Source organism: Eleutherodactylus coqui, chromosome 8 (genome assembly GCF_035609145.1).
Source record: "Eleutherodactylus coqui strain aEleCoq1 chromosome 8, aEleCoq1.hap1, whole genome shotgun sequence".
In the NCBI taxonomy this organism is placed as follows: domain Eukaryota; kingdom Metazoa; phylum Chordata; class Amphibia; order Anura; family Eleutherodactylidae; genus Eleutherodactylus; species Eleutherodactylus coqui.
In genome coordinates, this window is record NC_089844.1 from 151,715,399 (window position 1) to 151,742,538 (window position 27,140).

Below are 27,140 nucleotides of genomic sequence, written 5' to 3' on the forward strand. Positions count from 1 at the left end.
TGGCCTTATTCACACGAGCCATTTCAGTTCATGTAGATGTCCGTGTCGCAGTTATATGCTTTGTCAGTGTCCGTTTTTCACTTTCGCGACATTCGTTTTTTGCACATGCACAGAAGATGAAGGTAACGATGTGTGAAAAATCTGTTTTCCCGTTTTATGCAGACAGAAGTCATTATTTAGTCATTTACATGTAAAAAGTAGTCGTTCCCATTGCCTGGCACATCGGACGAGCGATGTACAAAAAAAGTGAACTATTACCTGTGCGTGAAGTGACTGCATTGTAAAGCCAATGACTCCATCGCCGTTCGCTCGTTTGAATGATTTCTGACTCCATGTACAATCGCCCTTAAGTCGTATCGGTTATGCAGTCAGTGAACGAGATAACCAGCATTTTTGCACATCTCCGGAGGCTAGCTTGTCATTCCCGCCCAGTGGACGGTTTTTCCTTTAGCCGATAACCTTTTAGGTCGTGTTTAGAGATGAGCGAGCGTACTCGGATAAGCACTACTCGCTCGAGTAATTTGCTTTATCCGAGTATCGCTGTGCTCGGGTCTCAAGATTCGGGTGCCGCTGCGGCTGACAGGTGAGTTGCAGCGGGGAGCAGGGGAGAGCGGGCGGGAGAGAGGGAGAGAAAGATCTCCCCTCCGTTCCTCCCCGCTCTCCCCTGCAGCTCCCCGCTCCGTGCCGGCACCCGAATCTTCAGGGACGAGCACAGCGATACTCGGATAAAGCCAATTACTCCAGCGAGTAGTGCTTTTCCGAGTACGCTCGCTCATCTCTAGTCCTGTTTGACATGTACTTCACATTAACATTAGGGGAATTTAACACGGGCCAAATAATCGCTGCAAAGACTAATTACAGACTGTCTGCCTGTGTAAACGCTCAGCAGTTGCTATTTGTTCGGTTTCGGCTCACTGCAATGAAATGACTAGCGGACGCCGTCTCGCTCAGTAGGAACGGCCAGTTCTTCATCTTTGATGTCCGCCTGTTTGCAGTGAATGAAGTTGGGTGGCTGGAAGACATGTTCGGCGCACTCCGCCTCCATTCACTGAGCGACCATCACTCTTGTGTTAGAGTATCCGACAGTCGTCCGCCTAAAATCAGTCTTAGGCCGGCTGTCCACGGGCGATGCGGTATCCCACAGCGAAGCTCCGCCGCGGGAGCCGCCGCCCAGGAGCAGGTGCCGCCACCGCTCTCCGCTGGTCAGCCCTATATAATAGATAGGCTGACCGCAGAGAATCGGGGTAATTCACAGCATGCTGCAAATTGCCCGCCGTGAGCATAGAATCGCAATGATTCTCCGCCTGTGGACAGGTGCCGGCGCTTTCCATAGCAATGCTATGGGAAGCGTCGTCGGGCGGTTTACCGCCGGCGAAAACACTGCTGTGGACAGGGGGCCTAAGGCCGGCTGCACACGATTGGATCAGATTCCGCATGCGGGAGCACGCAGCGGTATCAGACTTTGTGCCCAGCCGGCATCCGTGCATACCAGTTGTTTTTTTTTTTTTCCTCCTTCTTTTCACAATTGATTTCTGCTCGTGTATAGAAAAAAGCGGTTTTCCATCTCATGTTATGGACAGTATTTGCCGCGGGATCTGTAGGCGGACACCCGCTCCGGGTTCAGCAATGCAAATATGCCTGTGTTCAGCCAGCCTGTGCTAATTGTCTGCAGCTTTTCTACCCAAGTGCCTACATCTTGTTGAGAAGTGATCATGGCTGGTCAGTAATAAGTATGCCCGTCCTCAGCATCAGAAGGTTACTGGGGATGAAGAGAAGGCTCTTGGCTCACGTTGATTGATGTTCTTCCTAGAAGTGTTCGCCACTCATCTCTACTTGTGGCTGGACGTTTGCCAGTCCTGTTAGTACTGGTCATGTCACTTCATCAGGAGTCCCCATTTTTGCAGCTGACGGTGTGGCCGGTAGCCCGCCAGCACTTGTGGTTTTCTCTACCAGCGGCTGCCTGTGTTAGGTCTGGTACGGCAGCGGGCAGCGCTCGGCGGGCTGAGGTTGTGCTTGTTGTGATGCGATCTGGAAGTTATGCAGACTCTGTTTACAAGCAGAGGAATAGGGGAAGTGTACTTACATCATGACCTTATTACAGCTGCCAGCTGGGGCCCCCGCGGGACGCCGGGTTACTGGGAGATGGGGAGGCGTCCGGTTACAGCGTTGGCTGCCTCGGTCAGATGGATTTAACATTTGCTGGGAGCACAAACAAGGCTCTATTTTGGGGGATATCCTCCTACCTCCGTTTCCTTTCTTCCATTCAATCCTTATTGCTTTATTGTCTACGGACGCCATCAAATGAAATCCTGATGTGCAAGTCGGTTGGACAGGGGTTCTCTGCATTGTTCCGGGACAGATTAAACAATGGGTTTGCACCTTTATTGGCTGCAGTCACCTGTGTCCTCACATGACTCCTGCTGAGAGCTACAAAGCCGCCTCAGCCCTTTGTTTAGAGCTGCGCTCACTTAATGGTGCACGCAGATGGTTCACCTCTTGCATGGAGCCAACCCATCTAATAGAATACTGTACAGAATCGGACAGTTTAGAAAGTGATCTTCATTAATGTTCAGAGTAGTGTGCTTCCACAAACAATAAGGCTTGGCGTTGCACAAAGGGATCATGTGGCACTTTACTATAAAAATCCACAGACACGCAGGTGCATGTCACTGACGTGTTACAAGCTACACGGAGTGCTGTATCATCTAGGGCTTGTACGGCTAGTCTTGACGCCGGCAGCTCCCCCCCCCCCCCCCTCTGTTATCTATAATAGACGGCTATGATGTAATATTTCTGCACATATACGGCAATAAGCGCTTGTACAGCTTTGGAAATGGTTGCAGTGACACCTGCTGGTCAAGTCAGGTAGTGCCTGGTTTTTTCTGGGCTATTAGAATTGATCTGATTCTCCCGAACTTTAAAGGTTTTCAATAAAATGTCCCAAAAGTATAGTTTTTGTAGTTGCATATAATGGAATAGCATGAACATGGTTCTAGAGTGCTTTGCATGCTAACGACCTCTTATGTGTTTCAGTGGAAGAAGCACTGGTTTGTGCTGACTGACCAGAACCTGAGATATTACCGAGACTCGGTGGCGGAAGAGGTGAGCGACAACCCAGCAGTCTACTCTTAGTACTATGCTGTTAATCAGCCACTCAGTCCTTCCTTTTTCTGTTGCTCAGGCTGCTGACTTGGATGGGGAAATTGATTTGTCCACCTGTTTCGATGTCACCGAATATCCGGTCCAGAGGAACTATGGCTTCCAGATTCACGTAAGGCACAATTTTCTTGCTGGTATCAAAAGTTGAATCTACAGGCAGATGTGTGCCGGAGGTTTCATGGGGGATCGAACTCTTGGAAGAGAGAGCGAGGGGCAATCCGCAGGGTAATGGAAGACAAGTGATCAGGCGTAGGAACACGAATTGAAGACGTTGTGCTGAATCGGCACAATGCAGTTGGAAACGTTGTTTGTAGTGTGGATGACGTAGAGCTGATGAGCCGCTGCACTGCTGATCTTGTTGCATTTATATGCATTGTTTCTGCTGACCCATGTGATGTAGCTGCTTTCTTTTGACCTTGCGTTAGGCAGAGTGTTAATGCAGCAGTATGCAGGCCTAAGCTCTCGCTCATGACCTGAAGGTTGCGGGTTCAATTGCTGCTTGGTTCAGGTAGCCGGCTCAAGGTTGACTCAGCCTTCCATCCATCTGAGGTCGATAAAATGAGCACCCAGCTTGCTGGGGGGGGGGGGTAATTATCTGAAAGCGCTGCGGAATAAGTTGGTGCTATAGAAAATAACAGACCCCCCCCCCCCCCTCCTTTTTTGACACTCTTCCATATACAAATAGACCTCTGCAGTGTTATGCATGTGTTCATTTTTGTGCATGGAGGTACCTTGTTGGTTATAGTACTTTAACCCCATAAAGATGCGGCAGTTTTTTCCTTTTTGTTTTTTATCCCCATTTTTTTTAAAAGTCATAACTTTTTTTTATTTTTCCATCAGCCTGGCTACATAAAAGCTTTTTGGTGACAGGCCGAGATGCACTTTTCATTGGTACTATCTGTTGTGCCACAAAAAAAAACTTTTCTAACTGGAGTAAAAAGGAAAAAAAAATTGCAATTCTGCTATGTTGGGTCTTTTTTATGGCATACACAAAAATAACAGCTTTGGCATTGTGTATATATATTTTTTCCGGAGAACATTTCACTGTGCCGGATAAATAATGCATTACTTTGATAGATCAAATGTTTATGGATCCGGCGATACTAAATGTGTTTTTCTTAATTATAAATACAGGAAAAGGGATATTTTTTAATTTCAGTACCCTTTATTTTTTACCGTAATAAACAAAATTGTTTTGCTTATCTGAACTTTTTTTTTCTTTTTTTTTGTAGTCCCCGTAGGGGACTTGAACTTGTGATCGTTTGATCACTCATACCATATACTGCAATACTTCAATATTGCAATATATGGTGTTTCTGCCAACATACTATTGAGACAGCCCACATGCCTGTCTTAACAACTAAACATACACAGCAGCCCTGGGGGCCTTCAGAAGGCCCTGGGCTGCCATGATAACCCAATGGCATCTTATAATCTCATAACCATAAGTCTTTTTTTTTTTGATTTGATTAGACAAAAGAAGGGGAGTTCACTCTGTCTGCAATGACCTCCGGCATTCGTCGGAACTGGATACAGACCATCATGAAACATGTACGACCCAACACGGCCCCCGATGTCACTAGGTGAGGACCACCTGTAGGGTGATGCATCTCTGCTTGATTCCAATCATGTCAACCAAACTTCTAAACAACGAAGTAGACTTGAGGATCATCAACTTTCCCATTTTTATATTTCTCTTAAGTGAAGCCTTCATGTCCCGACTTCTGTCGCCTGCCCTTTCCCTTCTTCCTCTTCTCATTTCGCCATCTCTTTAATTTCCATGCAAACCCCAGGAAAAGCTTCTCTCTGAAACTGTCTGTGCTGAAGCCAAGGTTGGAAAGCTGTGTTCTCTCCTGTATAAACGTCTTGTGGTTTGTATTCGTTGTCGTTCACTGCATGCTATGCTTCTCACGTCCCAAGGTTCTTCCAGTCACCTGCGCCCAGTGGAGGCTGCCATACTTGCCATTTTCTGCCCCCCCCCCCCCCCAATTTGTTTCCGGTTATGAATACTGAGCCAACAGAATGGCTTCCTCCACTGTGCGTAGAAAATGGTTATGGTTAAGGGATATAGGGTTACATGGTTCCTTCGCGGCAAAATAATGTACCAAAACAGGTGGCCTGTTCCCGCTTGTTGCTTGTATGCAATGTCACCACATCCTGGCATGGCATTAATGATCGGCCTGCTCTGCCGCCACACTCCTGCAGCACAAATATCGGAGGCGTGTTACTTCTCATTCTATCTAGGCGACTTCCCCATCTTGTTCCGATATGCATGACGTTCTTTTATTTTATCCCTGTCTTCTACTCCGATACAATCTTTTGGCATGGACAGACTGCACTGGAAGCCCCTACTACATCAAGCCATCTGCGGGCTTTGGTTTGGATCAGCTCGTTACTTGGTTGAAGCAAGCTGGTTGCAATCTCTAGAGTATATCTTCTGCCTCCCACAGTCGGGACAGATATGTTATGTACACCGAATGGCCACTTTATTTGAGACACCCATGTAGAAGTGTGGTGGACCTCCTTTGGCTTTCAGAACCACAGCATTTTATCATGGTGTACATCCTCAGGGGTGCGCCAATAAATCACTCCCTACGCCGTAACTCCTTCTCCATCAACCTAAGCTATTGACATCCGACAGAAAGGGGTCAGCTATTTATTCCGCTTGTGCCAAATTCTGGCTCCCATCAGCACGGGGCAACAGAAGTCTGGATTCATCCGATCAGGTGATGTTTTTTTACTACTCAGTGACACAATTTTTGCCCACTGGAGTCGTCCCCCCCAACCTTTCCCCACCAGTGAACGAGATAAGAAAGAGATTTTACAGTAAGTACAAAAATGTTGATTTCTTGTCTGCATCTTTGGGTGACACAGCTGAAGACCATGGGACATTTCAGTAAAGTCCCTCAAGGGTGGGAAGATTGTAGAACGACGCATGTGGTCAGCTTACAGCCATTTTGTAAAAGTCTTCGACCAAGTGAGGCATTTGCGAATGCAAAAGTATGCACCTGGTAAAACTTTGAAAACGGGTGCAAAGAGGTTCAAATAGTGGCCTTACACACCTGCATAGCCACTGTTGATTGGATCCAGCAAAAAGGACAACTTTGCATGCTGCAAGACCATGTCTTTGGACATCAGAAATCACGAACAGAGACTTGGAGCATCTGAATGATGCCGTTTGAGAAAGGTAGATCTGCAAGGTTCGCACAAGATTCAGTCTGTGAAAGTGTGTGTTCTCTCAGATGAACTTCGAATGAACAAAATGAAGGCAGAACAGAGTCTTCATTGACGTGGAATGCTGATACCAACTTGAGAAGGAAGGCAGTGGACGCAGGGCCACTCTGTTCCGATGAAAGATGGTGAATGGGGGCGTGGATGACAAAGCTACGAGCTCGTAAACCCGTTGGATTGATGCGACCGCTACCAGGAAGGCCCCCTTTCCAGTCAACAAACAAGCTCAAACTTCTCTTAGCGGTTCAAATAGATGAACCTGCAACACGTCCAGGACAAGATTAAGGTCCTAAGAAGAGACGTGAACGATAAGTAGGAGCAGCATAAGTGACCCCCTGTAGAAAAGTACAGATAGACGACTTTGAGGCCAATGGGCTTTGGAAAAGTATAGGTAGTGCGAATATTTAACTCTCTAAGGAACTGAGACTCAATCCCATATCCCGACCCTCCTATAGAAATGACAGGAGCTGGGATAAAAAACGCATAGTATGAAAATTGCGGCGTTCACACCAGTAAAAGTGTGTCTCATGTGAAAATGTTAGACTTTTACATACTGATTTACATACTGATTCAGCTTCTTCAGATCTAGAATTGGTCTAATAGAGCTACCCTTCTTGGGTACAAAGAAAAGATTTGAATAGAAACCTGCAAAATGTTGAGAATGAGGAACACGAACGATGACACCTTGAGCGGACAGATTGTCTATTGCCCAAAGAAAGACTTTGGCTTTTGAAGGAGACCTTGGAATTCTAGTACTGAAGAAACGAGCTGGAGGTGGAGCCGAAAATTCTATAGTATAAACTGAAGACCCAACTTCCTGAACCCAAGCGTCTGAAACATGGGGGAACCAAGTTTCCCTGAATAGGAATAATCTGTCCCCCAACCTGGATGGATCATATGGGCTGCCCTAAATCCCGATGATTTAGTGAAAGAAACCTTGGAGGCCTGGAAACAGGGATGTCAGGATGGTCTCGTTTTAACTGAGAGCTTATGCTTCTGTTCCTGCGTGGCTTTTTTACTATCTGACTTTCGGGAGTTAGAGCGATGGAGGAAACAAAAATGGATTAGTTCTCTTTGCAACGCTCTTGTATGTCGAGGTCTGTCTTGTAGTAAGTGAGAACTTTTACCCCCTGTAGCCTTCCAAAAATATTTAATCAAATCTGCCGCTGAAAAGTCTACAGTCAACAAATGGAAGACCTGTTAAGGACTCCATAGAAGAAGCATCTGCGTCCCAGGATTTAGACAGACTGCAGTGTGTGATTACCAAAGCTGCCAACGTGCAAGCTAGCCATATCAAGGGAAGCTTTGCTTGAGCTGTTGCACCATATTCTCTAATTCTTTCGGAGAAGCTCCGTAAAGAATACCTTGGTGTAGTTTTTTTAAGCCCATTCAGTAGTTTCCTTACTGACCCAAGTAGAGGCGAAAACCGTCCTGAGTGCGAACCCCACAGCCTCAAAGGAAGTTTTGGCTAGTGACTCAATTTTCCTTTTCTTGAAAAGACGAAGTGTCAGCCATAAGGAGAGTAATGCGTTTTGCCAAACAGGACACTGGTGGATCTATTGCTGGTGAAGATGACCACTGTTCTTTACTAAATCATCCAGAAAAGGATACATGGTATCTAGACGCCTAGGTTTAGTGAAGCGTTTATTGGGAATGCTCCATTTCTTGTTCAGTGTGTCCTCAAACTCTTCATGAGGAGTAAATACCTTTTTAGAGAAAGCTTTGGATGTCTAAATGAAAAAAACGTAGCAGGAGTCTAATCTGTGATTTGAAAGTTATTCGTTATGGTAACTATCAGGTTATCCACCATAGTGGAAATTTTTTGAAGCCTGTTCTTGATCCAGATCAGAATGGGACTCAAGAGTTCGCCCTCTAACTGGTTAATGTCTCTGGAGGGAGATGGCGATCTCTGTTCAGGAAGAACTAAACTGGATGGTGATGCATGAGATCTAGACAATCCCCTTGAATGGGAGGGCCTAGTTCTCTTCTGTGGTCTACATCGGACAGAATCCTGAGCAACTAGGTCATCTCCATTGGACACATTTTGACCAGATTGACTGTCAAAATGGTATAGACATTCTAAAATAGCAGTAGAGGCTCTAAGAGTTTTAGTATTACTGCGAGAGAACGCCTAATATGTGGCTCTGGCTAGCCTCTATCTGGAGTCTTCCAATCTGGAGTCGGACATGATGCTAAAACAGCAATTGTACAAATTACTGTAATATAGATTACTGCAGGAGAGGCAATAGCGCAGAAAAACTAGCCGCCAGGCAGAGCTTACCTGGTCCGGAGCAGCGTTGTGTGATAATAATCTCATGAGCAGAGAAGCGTTTGGTATCGCAGGTCCCAGCAATACCTTGTGAAGAAAAGTAAAGTTGAAGGACCTAGAGACAGGATGTGAGGGTGGAAATTGTGCGCCCAGAAACCGAGGACCGCTGTGCAGGCATTGGTGAAGAACAGAGGAAGCCCTGCCTCCATTGTTTCCCACCTGCATACCCGATGAGTCCTCCACCACCACACCCCTCTGCGACCATGTCCTGGGAGCGTCCTGCCTAGGCCTGAATCCAGGACCTAAATTTTTAACATTGGCCAAGGAGCGCCAGTGAGTACAGAAACTGCCAGTGGCATTGTGCAGCAAAAAAATGCAGCTGTGAAATAAGCTCCCACTGAGTGTGAGAATCTCCTTGCTGCACCCAGCTACCACAGTGGGCGCTATAAAACAGGTTCATGGGCACGGGTTCCCACACCGATTCAAGGAAAAGGACATAGTGGACTGGCGAAAAGAACCTTGTAACTGCTTGGAAAAAAGCCCTAAAAAAAAAAAAGAAACATAAAGGCACCAGTACAGCCTACTGGGAAGCCAGGAAAGAAAGGGAAAAGGGAGAAAATGCTCATCTCTCAGCAGGATAGATGCTTACCTCCTAGGAGAAGAAAGAATACAGATTCCTTAATTTCAGCAGTGTGTGCCCCTATCTCACCTGACTAAGTAGGAAGGAAGTGCTTCAGTAAAAAAGGGGGACACTATAGCTGGCTCGTCACGTCCAAGTTAAGGCTGGGATGTACCTCCTTTTTTTTCCTTAGGTTATAACGGATAACAGCATGGTTAACGCCATTCTGTTTGTTCCTCTTTGATAAGATAACTGGGAGAGTCCTGCCTCCCTGAATCCAAGAGGTAGTTGAAGACTGGCAAGAGCCAGGTCTGCCTCCTATGGACACTAAGCTAAAACTAGTTAGACTGGTCCTGTAGGGAAGTATAGCTAGTAGGAGGAGTTAACACTTTCTAAACACTTTCTACTTGGTGTCTGCCTCCTAATGACAGTAGCTATACCCACTGTCTTCAGCTGTGTCCCCCAATGATACGGACGAGAAAGGGCCAATGTCTCTAATAAAGTGGCATTCAGTGTAGATTAAATTGATGTGCATTACAATGAAGCCAATCCGTTCACCAAAAACTGGCTTTGAAGGTTAGAATTCCCATAACCTTAAAAACAAGTTAGTATATGTCTACTGGAAGCATCACTTTGGCCAGTCTATACGTTTATGATGGAATTTCCTTGGTCAAGGAGAGAGCAATTTCTAATGGCAAAAACATGTAGGGAAGAATGTCTAGAAGACTCACAAGTGGTGCACACTTCAAGGAACCTGTTCCACAATAGTACTGGACCTGGATTTCCAAAGAATATACTTTATATAGTATAACCTACCCTATACTTGACGTTTTTCTATCTTTGATGCACTATATATTTTTACCTACATATCATGTCCTCCGCTGTATCCTCTTATTTTGTTTCTTTTTATGAAGACCAGCTTTCCTCCTTTCAAAAACTTAGATTTTTTTTTTTCTTTATACCTTTTCTCTTGTAAAATATGAATTTATTGCAATACTTTGTAAACTTGGAAATACTTACTGCCTGCTAACTCCTGCCCTGCACTATCCTAGCTTTTGCGGTCTCTTGAGGTAAAGTTTTCTTTGTGTGTGAGTATGGTGGACCTATCCATTTTAACCTCATGTGTTTTTTATCAACAGCTCTTTGCCCGAGGAGAAGAGTAAAACTGCATCTTCGTACGTCCCCAGTTCCATTCAAAGTGAAAAGCAGGATACAGAGCACTTGGATGCAGATGGAGAGCAGAAGAGGAGCCGGGCACGGGAGAGAAGAAGAGAAGGCCGTTCCAAAACCTTTGACTGGGCAGAGTTTCGACCCATTCAACAGGCACTGGCTCAGGAGCGGGCTCAAGCAGCTGAGGTCACAAAATCGAATTCTTGCTATGACACCACTGACTCCAAGAATGATCTAGCGGAGCTGGAAAGGGAACGAACTCGGCGGAGAGAAGAACGCAGGAAAAGGTTTGAGAGCTCAGATTCGGTGGAGGAGTCTACTGGTGAAGAATCTTCGTGCATGGAGGTAGACAAAGGACCCGCCTCATCTGATTCCATTGACGTGAAGCCAAATGTTCAAGTGGAAATTGAGCAGCGCTGGCAACAAGTAGAAACCACTCCACTAAGGGAAGAAAAGCAAATACCCATTGCTCCGCTGCCTTTATCCAATACGTCCTCCAAACGCACTGCTGAAGACATCACAGTCCTCTTGGAAAAGCAGGTAAAAAGCTAGGTTCTCAAACGAGCTGTCCCCAAAATTGTACATGCGTGCTCCTCCCATGCCTTCTGTGTAAATTCTGCATCTAGAAACACCCGCAAAACCAGTTGAAATGATCGGTGTCCTCTTTATTCTTTTCCCATACATGCTATAGCTGGAGCAGAGTCAGAAAGAAGTGTCTGACCTCCTCGCCGAAAACCTAGTACTGCAACAGCGACTCAAGGAAGCTTTGGAGCAACAACACAATGCCCGAGATGGATACGTGTTACAGGTACCCATGGCACCACCTAACGTTCTGCTAAACCTGTCCATTGCCACTTTGGAACAGCTCTACTGGCAGTGGAGAGGTTTACTGGTGTAGTAGTAGATTATTATACGTAGGTCAGCATGCTCCTCTCAAACATATATTTTCTCATGGTCTTCAGCTTGCTTCTTCTTTCTTACGTAATACAATTCATAAACCGTAAAAATCCACCTTATGGTCACATCTTTTCGGCTGTATTTCATACTTTGCCATAGACAAGCTGAACTCCATTGCTTCTGTAGAGTTTTGAGTTCCTTACATCATGGTCTCTATAAGTAGTGTTAGCACATTTAGAAGGACTGAAGCACTCGAGGCATCTCTTCTCTGTTACTTACTGCATTTCAGCAACTGCAAATCTTAAAAGCATCTGAGTCCATCTTCTCTCTCTGCCTGTAATTAGGGCAGAGGGGTCTTCTCACTAACACATCTCGGTGGCTTGCACTGCATGGTGGCATTTTATAAGCATGGTGTACATCTAATATTTCACTGAGTGTCACATCTGTGGGCTTTTCCTACCAGCGTTTTAAAAGGTTCAGCAGTTGAGGCTAAATTCTCCGTCTCGTTTGTCCTTGTGCTGTATTTATGTTCGTCTGCATGCCAATAGTGACCTTCTATTATTTGCTCTCTTGCAGCTCTAAAATCTTAAGATGTTGCTTTTTGTTTTTTCGTGTTTTTTTTTTTTTGTTCTTTTTGTTTTTTTATACCCTCCTGCTTTTGGTTAATTTGCTGCCTCTTTAGAATAATAAAAATGCTTGAAATAAAAAAAAAAAATCATACATTTTATTTACTATATTTTGATTTTTGTTCCTTATTTTGCATGCTATAGGATGACCTTCATTTTCTGTTAGCTTCATGTGATTTACTAAGAAAAACAATTGTTTTTGTTTAAAGAAAAACAATACTGATCAACAAGCTGTTCTTCTTTGCTCTGCTATCATCCCCTTCTCCCATTCCTCCCCCTCTGCCTTGTTGCCCACCTCCAATAGATTCAATCTCATTTTTCTCCACCTCCCATTTTAGAATCTTTTATGCATATTTTTTTTTGTTTTTACGTTCATCAACAAAATCTCCAACCAATCTGAACCAGCCTAAAAGTAAAAAAAAAAAAAAAAGCCTTGAACTGCAAACGTAAGGTAGTTGCAAAAAGAGGCAAGGAGTTTTTATTATGGTCCATTCTGACCAGAGGTGTGACACTCAGCCTTGTCAAATGAGAGTGTTACTACTAATATCCATGTTTAATCAATTTCTTTAAGACTGAATTGGCAGATCCGTCTTCGGATGCCTGGCAGAGACTCCATAAAGTCAATGAGGACCTTCAGAACGAGCTAGAGGCGCAGCATAAGCGTCAGGAAATACTCAGCCATCAGCTACAGAGTATCAAACACAGTTATGGAGAAGCCAAGGACACCATCCGACACCATGAGGCTGAGATTTTGAATCTTCAAGCCCGTCTTAGTAGTGCATCTGCCGAGCTTTCAATTAAGGAGCAAGCTCTGGCTAAGCTGAAAGGAGACCTAAATTTGGAAAAAGCAAAAGCTCTTGAAATGCTGGAAGAATGGAAAAATAGCGAAGTGGCTCTAAGCTCCCAGCTGAAGGTCAGCCAGCAGAGGCTCAAAGAAGTAGAGTCTTTGCTTCTGGAGAAAAGGCAGGAAATTCGTGAGCTTGAAATGCAGCAGGCTCTGCAGAAAGACTATCAAAAAGAAGCGCAACGGTTGCAAGACAAGCTGGCAAGCCTGCAGGCTCAGCTGGATGCAAGTGAACACACTCAAATATTAACAGAAGAGCGACTTCAGATGAATTATGAGGATTTGCTAGATAGCTATGAGAAGGAGAAGCAACTATTGATCCTTAACTTGAAAGAAACAGAAGCCCGTCTTGTAGAATACGAAGATGAACTTCAAGACAAAGACCAGGTGATGGAGGCTTTACAGAAAGAGAAGCTCAATGATAGTGCCGAAGCCAGCGTATTCGTTCACCACATGGAGGAGCAACTGGTAGGGAGGGATACCGCTATTCAGAAATTAAAAGACTGTATCAAAGAGTTGGAGTTGGAACGAGACCAACTTCAAACAACATGTCAAGAAATGGTCCAGCAGATCACTGGTTCAGACTCGGACATTTCCAGTTTGCAAAACAGAATTCAGGTTCAAGAAATGGAGTACAACCAGTTGAGAAGTTCACTGGAGAAATCAACAGAGGATATTCTAAGGGTTCAGGAATCTCTAAGAACCAAAGAGGAAGAGTTGAAAAATGTCTACGAGGCTCACAGAAGGCTTATGGGGAAAAAAGATCAGGATATTAATGAAGCACTTATTAAGATGGCCGCACTGGGGAGCAGTTTGGAAGATACAGAAACAAAACTGAAGGTCAAGGAAGAGGCCTTGAAAAGCTTGGGTGGGTTGTGTTCGGAAGTCCAAGCAAAAGAAATTGAGTCTGTTTACCTTCAGTTAGAGACGGCAAAACGTAGAATTTCAGAAATGGAGCAGTGTCTGCAGACTGAAGGTGGGAATATATTTGGTGAAGTCTTAAGAGATGGTCTCATGGAAGTTGACCATGATGTGCCACTGGTCACTGCTGACCTCAATGCTTCCTCCAACTCGGCAGAACAAGACGCAGGAGTGAAAAGACCGAGAATACGGTTTTCCAGTATTCAGTGTCAGAAATATACCCCCCTTGATGGCACTGAGAAAACGTGGACAAGTAGTCCTCCCTCTGATCCAAACCAGAAACAGTCTTCCTTTGAAGGAAACATTTCACCTGAAATTATAGTTTCATATCCTTCTCCTGGAGATAATGACTTAGATAGTTATTTGTCCATTATTCATTCTCTCGAAAGTAAACTATATCTTACAGAGGAAAATCTACAAGATCTGACTCTAAAGCTGGAAAATGAGAAGACCAATCACCAAGACACTCTTTTGGCTCTGCACAAACAGTGGGCAAATGCTGAGGCTAGTCTTAGAGAGCAGCTCCAAGCTAGTATATGTCAGGTCAACTCTATGGCAAAACAGATGGAAGAGAAGCAAAGGGAGAAACTAACTTGTCCCTCAGACATGACCAAAAGAGAAATTGTATTCTGTTTAGAAACATGTAGCAATCTTCAGAAAAAACTCCATAATGTAGATGAATCACATCCAGTCTCTTACTCATTGTCGAGCCTTAAACATGGTTTGTCAGACATTATCGGTTCTTTACAAAAAGCTCTTGATTCATTAGATCCAGGTCTAGAAAAGAGTTACCAAGCTGAATCTACATTGCATTCTCCACAGGATCCCATCCATAGACTTTCCGAAAAAATTAATTTCCAAGCCGAGTTAATGTATAGAATGGTTGAGTCCCTGAAAAAGACCTCTGAAACTAGTTTACAGGTGCAAGAAGGTGAGCAGAAGGCAGATTGCTCTACAGATTATCTGGTAGAGATGTTTGCGAGGAAAGTCAAGCTAGAGAGAGATTTCTGGGATAGGGTTGATCATCTCGGGAAAGCTATTGCGGGGGGTGAAGGGGTGGTAGCTCCTAAGCAGTCCGAGTTATACCTAAGTTCAAGTTCTGATCTAATCCAAACCTTGTCGGATAATACTCTACTCAAAGCAGAGCTTGCCCTGGCCATTCAGAAATCAAAGGCTCTGGAAGCTGATCTTAAGAAAGCAGAAGCTGCACTTGAAGGATTATCTGTGGAGGACATGGGAACAAATCCAACTGGATCTCAGACGTTGGGACATCCCTACATCAATGACTCCGAACCGAGCAATTCTGAGAACACCAATGTAGAGTTTTTAGAAGAGTTTTCTTTACATTTAAAGCAAAATGCGGACGAACTAAAGAGAATCTCTTGTGCCCTAATGTCCATGTCACATGATGACTGTCAGGGAGCTATCCAGACCCTACTGCAAACACACCAACAGATTTCTAGTGGGGCTCAGTCTAGCAGTTCTCTGCCGTTGCTTATACAAGATGCTGTCCTGCAGGCCCAACTATGCTATGTTACTTGTAAAGCACGGCTTGAATATCGGAGGGACTTGAGGAGAAGTATCAATGCGTTGTGCACTGCTCACTCTGAAGCCTTGTCCAAGGTGCATCAGGACTACCGGGAGGTGCTACAACAGAAGCAGAGCGAATTCTCAGAAGTATTAGAAAGGGAGAGGAATACAACTGTTGCTGTAGCCAGTAAGGCTGAAGATGCCGAGAGATTTCTTGGAGAAGCTGAATTAAAATTCAAAGAAACAATGTCGCAGCTTGAAAGTGAATACAAGACTGAGATGCAGAAGTTGTTGGAGAGCTGGAAGGAAAGGGAGAACGCGCTGAAATCACAACAGCTAGAGGTGGATACTAAGCTTCAAGCTTCAGAACATGAAAGGGAAGAAGCAGAGAGGTTTCATTGGGAGAAGATCAAGCAATTGGAGGCCGAGTTCCAAGAGCAGATTCGGGAGCACCAAATCCTTCACAGAAATGAAATGAAGGCTTTGGAGGATCGGTATACGCAAAGCCTTCAACAGCTTCAGGACATGCTTGACAGCTATCATAAGGAGCACCCATACACACCGTCGCCAATGGACTCAACAACTTGCAGTATTGCTTCTGATCAAGAGACTGTGGATGATGTGGACTCCATGAATGTCCTGAAAGGTCGAATTGTAGAACTGGAAGCCCAGATGGACTTGATGAGGGAGGAGCTTGAACGGAGACATCCTGAAGACAATATGTCCTCCATAAAGGAGAAATACCAGGCAGACTTTGAGAACTTGAAGGTCCTGTGACATTATATTATTAAAGGGAGCCTGTCACGTCCCCACAGCACCATAACCTAAGTTATGGTGCTGTTCGGGGAGGTAACTGGGAGCCGGGTGATGTATTTCTTTATATTTGCCAGCACTGTCACCCACAGATTTTCCAGCGCCGCATGATCTTCGGACTCTTGAGTCTCATGCGCACTGTCTCCTATACAAGTCTTTGGGAGAAGCGCACACATCGGTCTCTGAAAAGAATCCGATTTTCCAGCGCTGTGTGATCTTAGGAGGGTGACGGTGCTGGATTGTGGGAGCAGGTGAATTTAAAGGTGACCTGACCCGGCTCCCTGTCACCTCCCCTAACAGCGGTATGACTTTGTGTATGGTGCTGTGGGGACGTGATGGGCTTCTTTAAATCTTATTTTACTGTCATTTCATTATTGCTATTTCTAACCCTGATAATGATGGGGGGTGACTGGTGATGCCCTAAACCAAACTCCTGTGACCCTTCTGTTAGTCAGCTTCTTGTATTCAACAACGCACTTTTGCTTTTGTCCATTCTTTTTTGTTCTTCTTTGTTTATACATTTGGATCCCAGTAAAGGTCCAACAAGGCAGTGACCCTCGGAGACCATTTAGGCTTTCAGTAAATAGTCTGAATCTTCACCAAACCTTAGAACATGGTGGCCTTTGTAGAAAGTCCCTTATTTCTCCCTTTTGAAATATTTGTATTAGCAGTTAGTACAGAGTGCGACCATTTCTGATTTGAGACCTCGTTTAATAATCTAGTCCATCTTTTTGCCGTAATTCCAGTATCTCCTCTTTGATCACTCTGAACATTATTTGCTTCATAAGCCAATGTGTAACTTTGCAATATAATATACGAAGCTGCAGCTATATTGCTTTACCTGTGCCCCCCCCCCCCCCACTTAGTTCCCCATTGGTAACCAATGGTTACGTCCTGTACGCTCCGCTGTATTACTGGTCGGGCATGCTCAGTGCCTTCATGTTCTGTAATGACAACACAGTTTGTATGGTTGTAAATGTGCACTTGTCAGTAGCTGGCAGTGGGGCATTGTGGGAGTTGTAGTTTTTGCACTTCCGGTGTTTTTTTTTTAAATAACGTAGAAATCTGAAGCTGGCTGGAACGTATCGGTGGCGCAGGGCATCGGAAAACTTGAGTTCAGTTTGTCGATTTTAGATGGTCGCTTGGAAACATGGCAAAAAGTGCAAATATTAGGGATTTTTTTTTTAATTTTATCCTCCCCTCTGAAATACGCGTTTAATATGATAGACTTTTTAGACCATTATGTCAGAATCGGGTGAATGTTCACAGGATCCACCAATAATCTATGGGAAGTTTAGCCCATACACCTTCAATAGCTGTCGGACGAATGCTCGTTCGGTGGGCAACCATTTCTCCCAACTCCCAGACAAAGGAACATCGTTTTTCCATAGCATGCTATGGACTGTACGTGCTGCCGATCCACGGTGCGATGCCTGTGTGCAGGCGGCCTTAAACGGAGACTTCTGTTAACTTTCAGCCCCGTAGACTACGTTATCGGAGTCAAAGGTCAGGGAACAGGTGTCTGGGGGGCGCTGTTTTATCCTTACCGGGTACCATGTTACCGTGCTGTGTCTAAACGTTCTGAACAACCGCAAACAACTAGGGGTGATATCACCCGCTCGTGCAGAACGTTTAGCCGACAGTTGTCCCATGTAACCTGCAGAATTGACATAATCCATCCTGTTACTGAATTGATTCACCTACTACCACCACAGCCGAATTGTAGCACGGGCAAAAAGGCAATTTCCACATGGCCTCCATCACCCTGTCCTCTACTATTATCTCACGGTGTGATTACTGTCATTCAGTAACTATATAGCATCATTCTATAAGCACTGTATTGCACTGCATAGTGATATTACATGGCTGCTGTACTGTTTTTTCGCACTCTGATAGAATTTTTGGGTACCAAGTGACACTAGTATTAGGGTGGGCAGTATTATGCTACTCTTCATTTCCCTCTTAACCCTTTCCAATCCACTGTCTGACGTCTAAAGACATTCTGATCGAAGGCTGTACAGCTACGATGTCAGAAGACGTCCGGCAGGGTATTCTGACTGTAGATTACTGGCCGTTCTGTTGTCGGGGGACTTCCCAGCATGTCACATACCGCAGTACTGGCTCTAGCCAGCAGATGGCGCCATTGTATAATGGCAGAAAGAGAGAGCCCCCTAGGAAATCCTGAATCCAAAATTGAATTGCAAAGGGTTAAAATGGGGTCTTCACAAACTTTGCTTCAGCTCTGTAACATAGTGGTAAGAGTTCTTCCAACTGTGTTCTTGGGCTACAAAAATGGTCGCTGCAGATTGCATACATCTTATCAAAGTTTTTAGCAAATAGTAAATTTCACCCGACTATAAATGATCTCCCAATACAGAAAGTTTCCCCCCTTTTGGAGCGTGGTACTAGACATGGTGGTAGCTGCTCTTCATCGTTTTAGGGATTACTAGTATTTTGTGGTTGCAGGGTTTTTTATTTTTTTCCAGCCATCAAGTGTCTAAATGAAATCCTAATATGAGGCGTCTTCCTTCTCTGTATAGCCGAGGCCGTCTGTCATTCATTGCCCACTTTATCCTGTCCTTGAGAAATGGTGCTCGTTTGGGTGCTTTTACACAGATTGATGATTGTTCAAAAACTAGGTGCGAATTTGAAGGATAATCGTTGAGTGTAAACCCTGTCAACCATTGAAGCCAAATAGGAATTAGTTCTCTTCTCATTCGTTTATTTATGCAGGCATATACATTGCTTGTTTGCACTTCGTTCAGCCATCGTTACTAGTACAGAAAATGGGAACAACTAAACGAGTTCCGAACAAAATCACTAATGATTTATCTACCTGTGTAAGCAGGCTGGACGAGCTAACCATTTATCGCTGCGTGTTAAAGGAGCCTTAATTTTCACATTCTAGTATTGAATATGAGCTTTGCTTTAAGCCTGACTGGCCTGTTTTATCCTTTATCTGACTTCACCATCAAGATAATCAGTAGCTATAAAGCCCCATTTTCACGCAAAAATGATCGCTCAAACTTTGCTCAAAAGACAATTTGAGTGGTCATTTTGCACAGCTACTAATGGGCACTAATGTCCATTAGCAGATAATTAACATCATTTGCATGTATTTACAGAAAAGCAGGTGGTCTGTTCTTTAAATACATGTCCTTTGTTCTGCCGTGGGCTGCCAGTTGATAACAATGTTATCAGCGCTGCCCCGTGGAGAATTTAGCATGCTCACAGGAAATCCATCATTCAGCAGAAAAGCAAGCGATGGTAGGATTTAGACGCAACGATTATCGCTTGAAGGCCATCATTTGGACTAATTCCGAGCGATAATCATTGTGTCTAAATGGGCCTTAAGGCTTTGCGAATGCCTGGAACAGCAAAAGCATGAGATGGCGGGAGAACTTGTACTAGTACATTAGTTTGAAACCATGAGCATTTCCTGGTCCGGTCCATCACATCACCCCTTTTGTTCTGCAATAGAGTTTTTTTCTTTCCCCCCAATTGGTTAGAAAATCTAGGACTTTGATGAAATTTTGCTTGCCCAATCAAATTCTGTTAAAAACCAAGGTAAGCCCTGGTGCGAGCACCGAGTCATGACTGACTCCTAGGGTGACGTCACATTGTGACATTTTCTTGGCAGACTGTTTTTCATTGCCTTCCCTAGTCATCTTTTACCCCCCAGCAAGCTGGGTACTCATTTCACCGACCTCGGAAGGATGGAAGCCTGAGTTGACCTTGAGCCAGCTACAACCTCCTACCTAAACCCCTGAGCCTCTTCGGTTTCTACCTTTTTTCTTTTCACTAAATCATTAACATGTTTAGACCAGTCGTAGACCATGGATGAACGTCTGCCGTAATAATCTGCATTAGTAGTTTCTAACAACTTTTTTGGTGAAGTTATTTACTTGACCGTTCATTCCCGAGGTTGACCTTTCGAAAGCCAGGTTGTATTTTTTTTGTCGGCCAGCTGATGTCTTGATATGTCGCTGAGAGGCACACGTGAACCATTTCATGTAGAACGCCGTAAGCTGACATATTGGTGACGGCTTGACATGTCATTCATCAATTGGCAGACTTTCCTGTAACGTCTGTGTCCATCTTCATTTCTTGTTTGGTTAACGGCCACCTGATAGGGTCAACCACTTGACTAAGCCATTCATATCAACACCCGTCTCCCTTGTCTGTGCTGATTTCTTTAGCACCACACAATCCAGCATTATTTTGAAAGGTTTTTTCATCTACAGGCGACATGTGAACGAGGCTTTGCTGCCATGGAGGAAACGCATCAGAAGAAAATTGAGGACCTTCTAAGACAACACCAGCGAGAGCTAGAGAAGTTGCGGGATGAGAAGGACCGTCTCCTAGCAGAAGAGACTGCAGCCACGATATCAGGTACATGTTTGATTGCCAACCGTGTCAGTATGAATAATAAGTGGTCTGTGAGTCAGAATCTGTCTCCCTCACCAAAAGCTTAAACATAGAAACTTGACCACAGAAGATGACCGCATGGGCCTTCTAGACTCGGCTTATAGTATTTCTCTCTCAGAATAGATATATGTATACCCCAGGCAACTTGAATTCATTCTCTGTTGATTTTCTCATCTACTGGAAGTTTGTTCCAAGCAACTACTACTCTTTCAGTAAAAAAAAATATATCCTGACTTTTTGCTTCTGATTTATCCTAATAGATTTCTCTCCTTCTGTATCATATATAAAGGTTTCCATTATGTTCCCCCATCTCCCTTCTCTCCTCCTGTTACCTATATAAAGGTTTCCATCATGTCTCCCCCCCCCCCCTCTCCCTTCTCTCATCCTGTAACATATATAAAGGTCTCCATCATGTTCTTCTCTCCCTTCTCTCCTCCTGTTACCTATATAAAGGCCTCCATCATGCCCCCCTTCCTTTCCCTTCTCTCCTCCTGTTACCTATATAAAGTTCTCCATCATGTCTCCTTTCTTCCTCCAGGCTATACAAATAAGGCCTATATGTCTTCCTGATAAGTTTTGTTCTTGAGACCTTCTACAGCTTTTGTGACGTTGTGTAAGAAGTCAGTGAGATTAGTTTGATACATTCGACCCTCAGTAAAGTTATGCTGTTTAGGGTCCAACAGGTTGTGAGTTTTTAAGTTGTCAAATATGTATCTTTTCATGAGTTTCCATTACTTTATTTACTCCAGGTGTCAGACTAACTGGCCTGTAGTTCCCAACTGCTTCTCTACTGCCCTTCTTATAGAGGGGTACAACATTCCCCGTTAGAAGGGACTGGTTAAATCAGTTAAGACCTGCAGCAATTGTAGTTCTTTAAGAACTCTGAGGTGGACGTCATCTGGACCCATCGCCTTATTTAATGTTAAAGTAAAAGCAAAATATAAAGCCGCCCGCCTGACACAAATCCCACCTATCTACACGGGCCACCAGGCCCCATTGTGGACCTCCATTGAGGAAACCCAGTTCTCCCCACATACTTGGTCCACCCTCCTCTGGACAAAAGTACCTCTCCTGTCCAGTTTCATAATTAATACTCCCTACACCTTTTTCTCCATCTTGCTATGGAAACAAGTTAGATTTCAACTAAACCCTCAATCCACACCATATCCACTCACCCCCTTACTACACAACCCAGAATTCCCCCCTGGCCTAGATGCGACTCAATTTACATGGTGGAAAACAAACAACTTGACGTCTTTGTATGACTTCCTTATACATGGCAAACTGACCTCAATGTCCACCTTTACTAGTCAACATAAACCGCCTCAACAAGAATGGTGGAGAAAAATACAAGTCTTCCACTACTGGTCCTCTATTTTACCAACATCAATCAAAACCGAAATGACTTAAATGGAAGCCATGTACAAATTCTGCCCCACACACCCAGGCACTCTCTCCCATTTCTATAATATGCTAAACAAATCACTACAAGACTCCAAACACCCCTTCATGTTACAGTGGGAGGCAGACTTTCACTCCTCCTTATCACTAGAACGTTGGCACCCCTGCTGCGAGATCATAAGCAAAAACAGCTGGCAAGTCTCGTTGACAGAGACGTCCATAAAAGTCCTACATAGAGCTTATCTCGTACCAGAGGGATTGAATGTGATCTACCCAGAAGTCTCTAATCTATGCTTCCGTGGATGCAACGATGTAGGCTCTCAGCACCACATTTGGTGGTCATGCCCAGTGGCTCAGGCTTTTTGGAGAAAGGTCTCTCACCTTATAAATTCTGTGACTGGGACGAGCACCAGATCTGACCCCTTCGTTCTATTGCTAGGAAATAGACTGGCAGCAATGCGCAATGCCCCCTTCAAGCTATTACAATGGCAGCACGAATTTCGATAGCACAGCAGTGGCGCAAACCAACACTCTCATTCGAACTCCTGATATCCCGCATCAATAAAACCCTCTTAAACGAAAAACTCAGCCATACGCCAAGACAAAATCCAACAATTTGAAAAGGTCTGGAGCTTCTGGATAGTCTACACTAACGTACCAAACCTACCCTATTTTGTGAGATTATAGGCAGAAAACAAATAAGACACGCCCCCCCCCCCCCCAAAAAAAAAAAAATAAATAAAAAAATTAAGTTAGAATAGCATCAGAGCAACTCCACATCCATATACGACGGACAACCTGTAACACGACGATGAGTGGGAAATGTTGGGGATTGGTTCCTTTCTTTTTGAGTGATGTACGACGAGATTTTCATGTTTCCATGCATACGATTTCACCCTGTATATTGTTTCTCTTTTCTTTCTTTTCCCCTCCCTTTCATCCCCTTTCTTCAATATTACCCTATCTTCCATAGCCTCTTTCCTTACCTTTTTTTTCTTGTTATATTATTACTAACTATTAGAGATGAGTGAACCTACTCGTCCACGCCCCTGGGTAAGAGGGGAGTGGGGGGGGGGGGAAGGGAGAGAGAGGGCTCCCCCCTGTTCCCCGCTGCTACCCCCCGCTCCGCCACGCCTCCCCCTGGCGCCCCCCGAATCTTTTCATCCGAGTACGGAAGTACTCGAAAATCGCGGTGCTCGATCGAGTAATTAATCGAAACGAGTAGGTTCGCTCATCTCTACTAATTATTCATACCCGTCCAAGAAACGGATCTCTACTCCAATGTTAAGCCCTGACTATATCCCCCTGCGCGGGGTCTTGGCGGCAGAGTGTTGCCAACTTTCTGTTTAAATCAAATAAAACTCTTTGAAGCCTAAAGTAAAAGCAGGTTGACAGAAAAGCTTTGAAACGTTGAGTGTTAATGTTTTCACTCTTACAGCCATTGAAGCAATGAAAAATGCGCACCGTGAAGAACTGGAGAGGGAGCTGGAGAAGTCCCATCGCTCTCAAGTCAGTAGCATCAATGCCGACGTGGAGTCATTGCGGAGGCAGTATCTGTAAGTTCTTTCCCATAAGATCCAAATGCTTATCAAGGGGATTTTCTCTTGGACATTAGAATCTAGTTGTTGCTTTATATTCCTTTCTGTACTTGTATGACATTTTCCTTTCTCAAGTCTTATGTGACAAATCTGAAATACGGATTGCAGTTTCAAAAATTTTGGGCGCCTACACTCACAGGCCAATTTATTAGAAACACCAGCCTTTTCATGATTGGAGCTTCCTGTGTCACCAGTGATAAACTGGCGGTAGCCAGGCTTTCACTGTCAATTTTCTGGTGCTTTCTCATACAATAGTGTGGAGAGTTGACTGAGAATTGAGGCGATACATCCAGCTGAAGGGGGTCCTGTGGCCGGAAACAATTGGTCACCAAAAGGGGTCAGTGGAAGATGTGAAGAATCATTCTGCTGCACATTCAAGTAAATTCCACCCGAGTACAATGCTGGTGCTCCAACTCATTGGTGTGCAGAACTTGTCGTCCCTTATGGCAGATGAAGAAAATTAGATAACTAAGATTTGGCACAAGCAGCATGAACCGATGACCCCTTCCTGTCAGCTGATCAGAACATGTCAGCACCTCCCATCTAATCTGCAGCAACTTCAAGAAACTTCCTGTCCACAGGGGCCGATATTTGTGTAGAATGATTCAGCGCCTAGTGTAATCTACACCACCATTAAAGATGACTAGCTGTGGTTCTGAAGGGCAGGAAGGTTCAACACACTACTAAATGGGTGTCTCTAATTAAAGTGACCATTAAGTGTATTGGTACGGACTCCCATTGAGGTTCAAGTGGTTGCTATTACAGGGAGGAGTTGCAGTCGGTGCAGAGGGAGCTGGAAGTCCTCTCCGAGCAATATTCTCAGAAGTGTCTTGAGAACGCCCACCTTGCTCAGGCCCTAGAGGCAGAACGCCAAGCTCTACGCCAATGCCAGAGAGAGAACCAAGAGCTCAACGCACACAACCAGGTGAGTGCAGCAGCGTTCCTGCCTCCTCTCCCGGCTCTGAGCAGGGCATTGGCTTCCTCTTCTCATTGTTTTTATTATGTTACAGGAGTTGAATAATCGTCTTGCCAGTGAAATAACGCGGCTTCGAAATCTGGTAACCGGAGACGGAGGGGAGGTATCGCCTCTCACCCAGGGGAAGGATGTCTATGAGTTGGAGGTAAAGCCTTTCTTCCCACGTCTTTCAGCTCTAGTTTAACTATATTAGGGGCTCTTTGTGTGTTTTCCATGTCCACAAGTCTTGATATATATGCAGATGTGTTTGGTTTTTAATGATAAGAAACACATGTCTGGTACCATTACTGGGCTCCTAGCTCTGCGGCGCTCACGGCTCTTATATACAGCCTACTGCCAGCGATTAGACTTCTTACACAAGAGCAAGTACCTGCTAGTACCACTCCAAGGTGTTTAATCTACCTGCTTAGTCTGTTAGGGATTCATCTCTCTAGCTTCTACAGTCTCTTCACATTGTTTATCTTGTTCCCATCATGAACATATCCAGGACCAGCTCAAGGGGGCGCTGTTCTAAATGTTTGTGTTCTGCAGGTCCTGCTACGTGTGAAGGAGTCGGAGATCCAATACCAGAAGCAAGAGATCAGCTCCCTGAAGGATGAGCTACAGACAGCTCTTAGGGTAAGAGGGTCGCATGCATTCTTATATTGGGTCTTAAAACATATCCAACCTTTCAGAGAAGGCTGTATCTCGTGAAGCAGTTGTGATTAGGTGCCCCTTAACCCCTTCTTGACTGCATCGCTGACTTGCTTACACTTGGATCCTCCCACACCTTTTGGTGTATTGCGCAACAAGAGAATGTCATCGTTGACGATCATATTCAGCAGTTTCGGCATCAGCCCATGAAAGGTCAAAGGTGCACAAGTCCTTTGTAAATGTTTGTCGCCAAGTGACCTTTTCCTTCCATGCCAATGCTTCCTATTTTTTAGAATCATAGAATGGTAGAGTTGGAAGGGACCTCCAGGGTCATCCAACCCCCTGCTCAGTGAAGGATTCACTAAATCATCTCAGACAGATGTCTGTCCAGCCTTTGTTTGAACACTTCCATTGAAGGAGAACTCACCACCTCCCGTGGCATCCTGTTCCACTCATTGATCCCCTCACTGTCTAATATCTAATCTGTGTCTTCTCCCTCCCACAACTCCAACTACATTCGGCCTGATTGCTCGTTTCATGACGTGGTCAAGCATGAGGTTGAGAAGGAATGGCGACAGGATACAACCTTGACAGCCCCTTGTCGATGCTTCCTGTATTGTGACTGCAGCTTAGGTTATTTAATATGTTTGCCATAAAGCTTTCGTTATTTTCTTCCCTCCAAAAGGATAAGAAGTATGCCAGCGATAAATACAAGGACATCTACTCTGAGCTGAGCAATGTGAAGGCCAAGGCCGAGTGTGACATCAGCCGGCTGAAGGAGCAGCTGAAGGCGGCCACCGAGATGTTGGGAGACAAATCCCCAGACAATGCAACGGTGTCTGGATACGGTGAGGAGAGAGACATGGTAGTGATCATTCTGCATCATTTAGGCGGTTTATCTGCAACTACAGACACATGAACACACGTTACAGGAGAAGGCTTTACCATATGACTTGGGAAGAATTCATCATAGGGGTTATCCAGGATAATAGGATCAAAAGCTGCTCAGAGTGGCGTACCAACAGAAGTAATACGCCCAACTCTTCTGTTCCTGTGGTGCTTAATTCATCGCCATTCACTTCCAAGTGCACAAAGCCAGCAACCATGTCACCAACACCAGGGCCACGTAACGCTGCAGCCAATCACCGCCTCGGTTCAGCTGGTGGTTAGCTGCGGCGGTGACATGGTCAGTAGAGGGATGTCGTTGCTCTGCTGCTAGGAGTGAAGAAGGAGGTGAGCTACGGAGGAGTTACGGCTTTTCTTATGTTGGTACAACACTGCAGGCAGCTTTGGGAAAAATCTTCAGTATTTTGTAAAAGTTTTAGGAAAAGTGCTGCAAAATATGAATGACTTCAAAAGTAGAAGCGTTGAGATAGATGGATATCAACATTCCTAAAAGTGACCAAACAAAAGAGAAATCGAAAACCAATATTTGGTGTGCCCGCTCTTTACCTTCACAACAGCATCAGTTCTTCTAGGTACACTTGTGCAAGCGGTTTTTGAAGGAATTTGGCAGGGTTTTTTGTTTGAAACCTCTTGGAGAACTAAGCACAGATCTACTGTAGTTGTCGGCTCGCTCAAATCCTTCTGTCTCTTCCTGTAATCCCAGACAGACTGTATGATGATGAGTTCAGGGCTCTGTGGGGCCGTGTCATCACTTCCAGGACTCCCTGTTCTTCTTCAAGGTGCTTTTAGATGGAACAATTATTGTCCAAAAAAAAGTTCAAACAAGTGAAAGTGACCGATAACACTGGTGACAAGGAAAAAAGTCAAAGTGCCTGGAATTTGTTTCTGAGTATTTTTGTGCCACTGGTTCTGTACCATCCATTTCATTCTTGGAGCTCTAGTTTTTGAGAGATTCCTGATGTCTTTATCTATTTCTGCTATCTTTATTTTCCCGCCAGCATCTGCTTACTATTAGTACATATGGTACATAGCGCCACCGCTGAACAGCAAACGTGGTCTGACGAACCAAGGAGCAAAGGCACAGAAGAGAACTGGGACATGCTTCGGCGATAAACTGTC

General features: G+C 44.6%; 1 protein-coding gene across 4 annotated transcripts in view; it reads left to right on the top strand.

Moving 5' to 3' along the window:
- Positions 1 to 27,140, top strand: part of MPRIP (myosin phosphatase Rho interacting protein) — a 117,523-nt gene that overhangs the window by 79,182 nt on the left and 11,201 nt on the right. For all 4 annotated transcript variants that reach the window (XM_066576700.1, XM_066576699.1, XM_066576702.1 and 1 more), the window contains exons 11-21: positions 3,034 to 3,102; positions 3,182 to 3,271; positions 4,633 to 4,742; positions 10,418 to 10,988; positions 11,140 to 11,256; positions 20,324 to 20,471; positions 23,347 to 23,464; positions 24,272 to 24,431; positions 24,517 to 24,627; positions 25,014 to 25,100; positions 25,801 to 25,963. In XM_066576700.1, the coding sequence (XP_066432797.1) occupies positions 3,034 to 3,102; positions 3,182 to 3,271; positions 4,633 to 4,742; positions 10,418 to 10,988; positions 11,140 to 11,256; positions 20,324 to 20,471; positions 23,347 to 23,464; positions 24,272 to 24,431; positions 24,517 to 24,627; positions 25,014 to 25,100; positions 25,801 to 25,963 (1,744 nt within the window). The remainder of the gene's footprint in view (positions 1 to 3,033; positions 3,103 to 3,181; positions 3,272 to 4,632; positions 4,743 to 10,417; positions 10,989 to 11,139; positions 11,257 to 20,323; positions 20,472 to 23,346; positions 23,465 to 24,271; positions 24,432 to 24,516; positions 24,628 to 25,013; positions 25,101 to 25,800; positions 25,964 to 27,140) is intronic.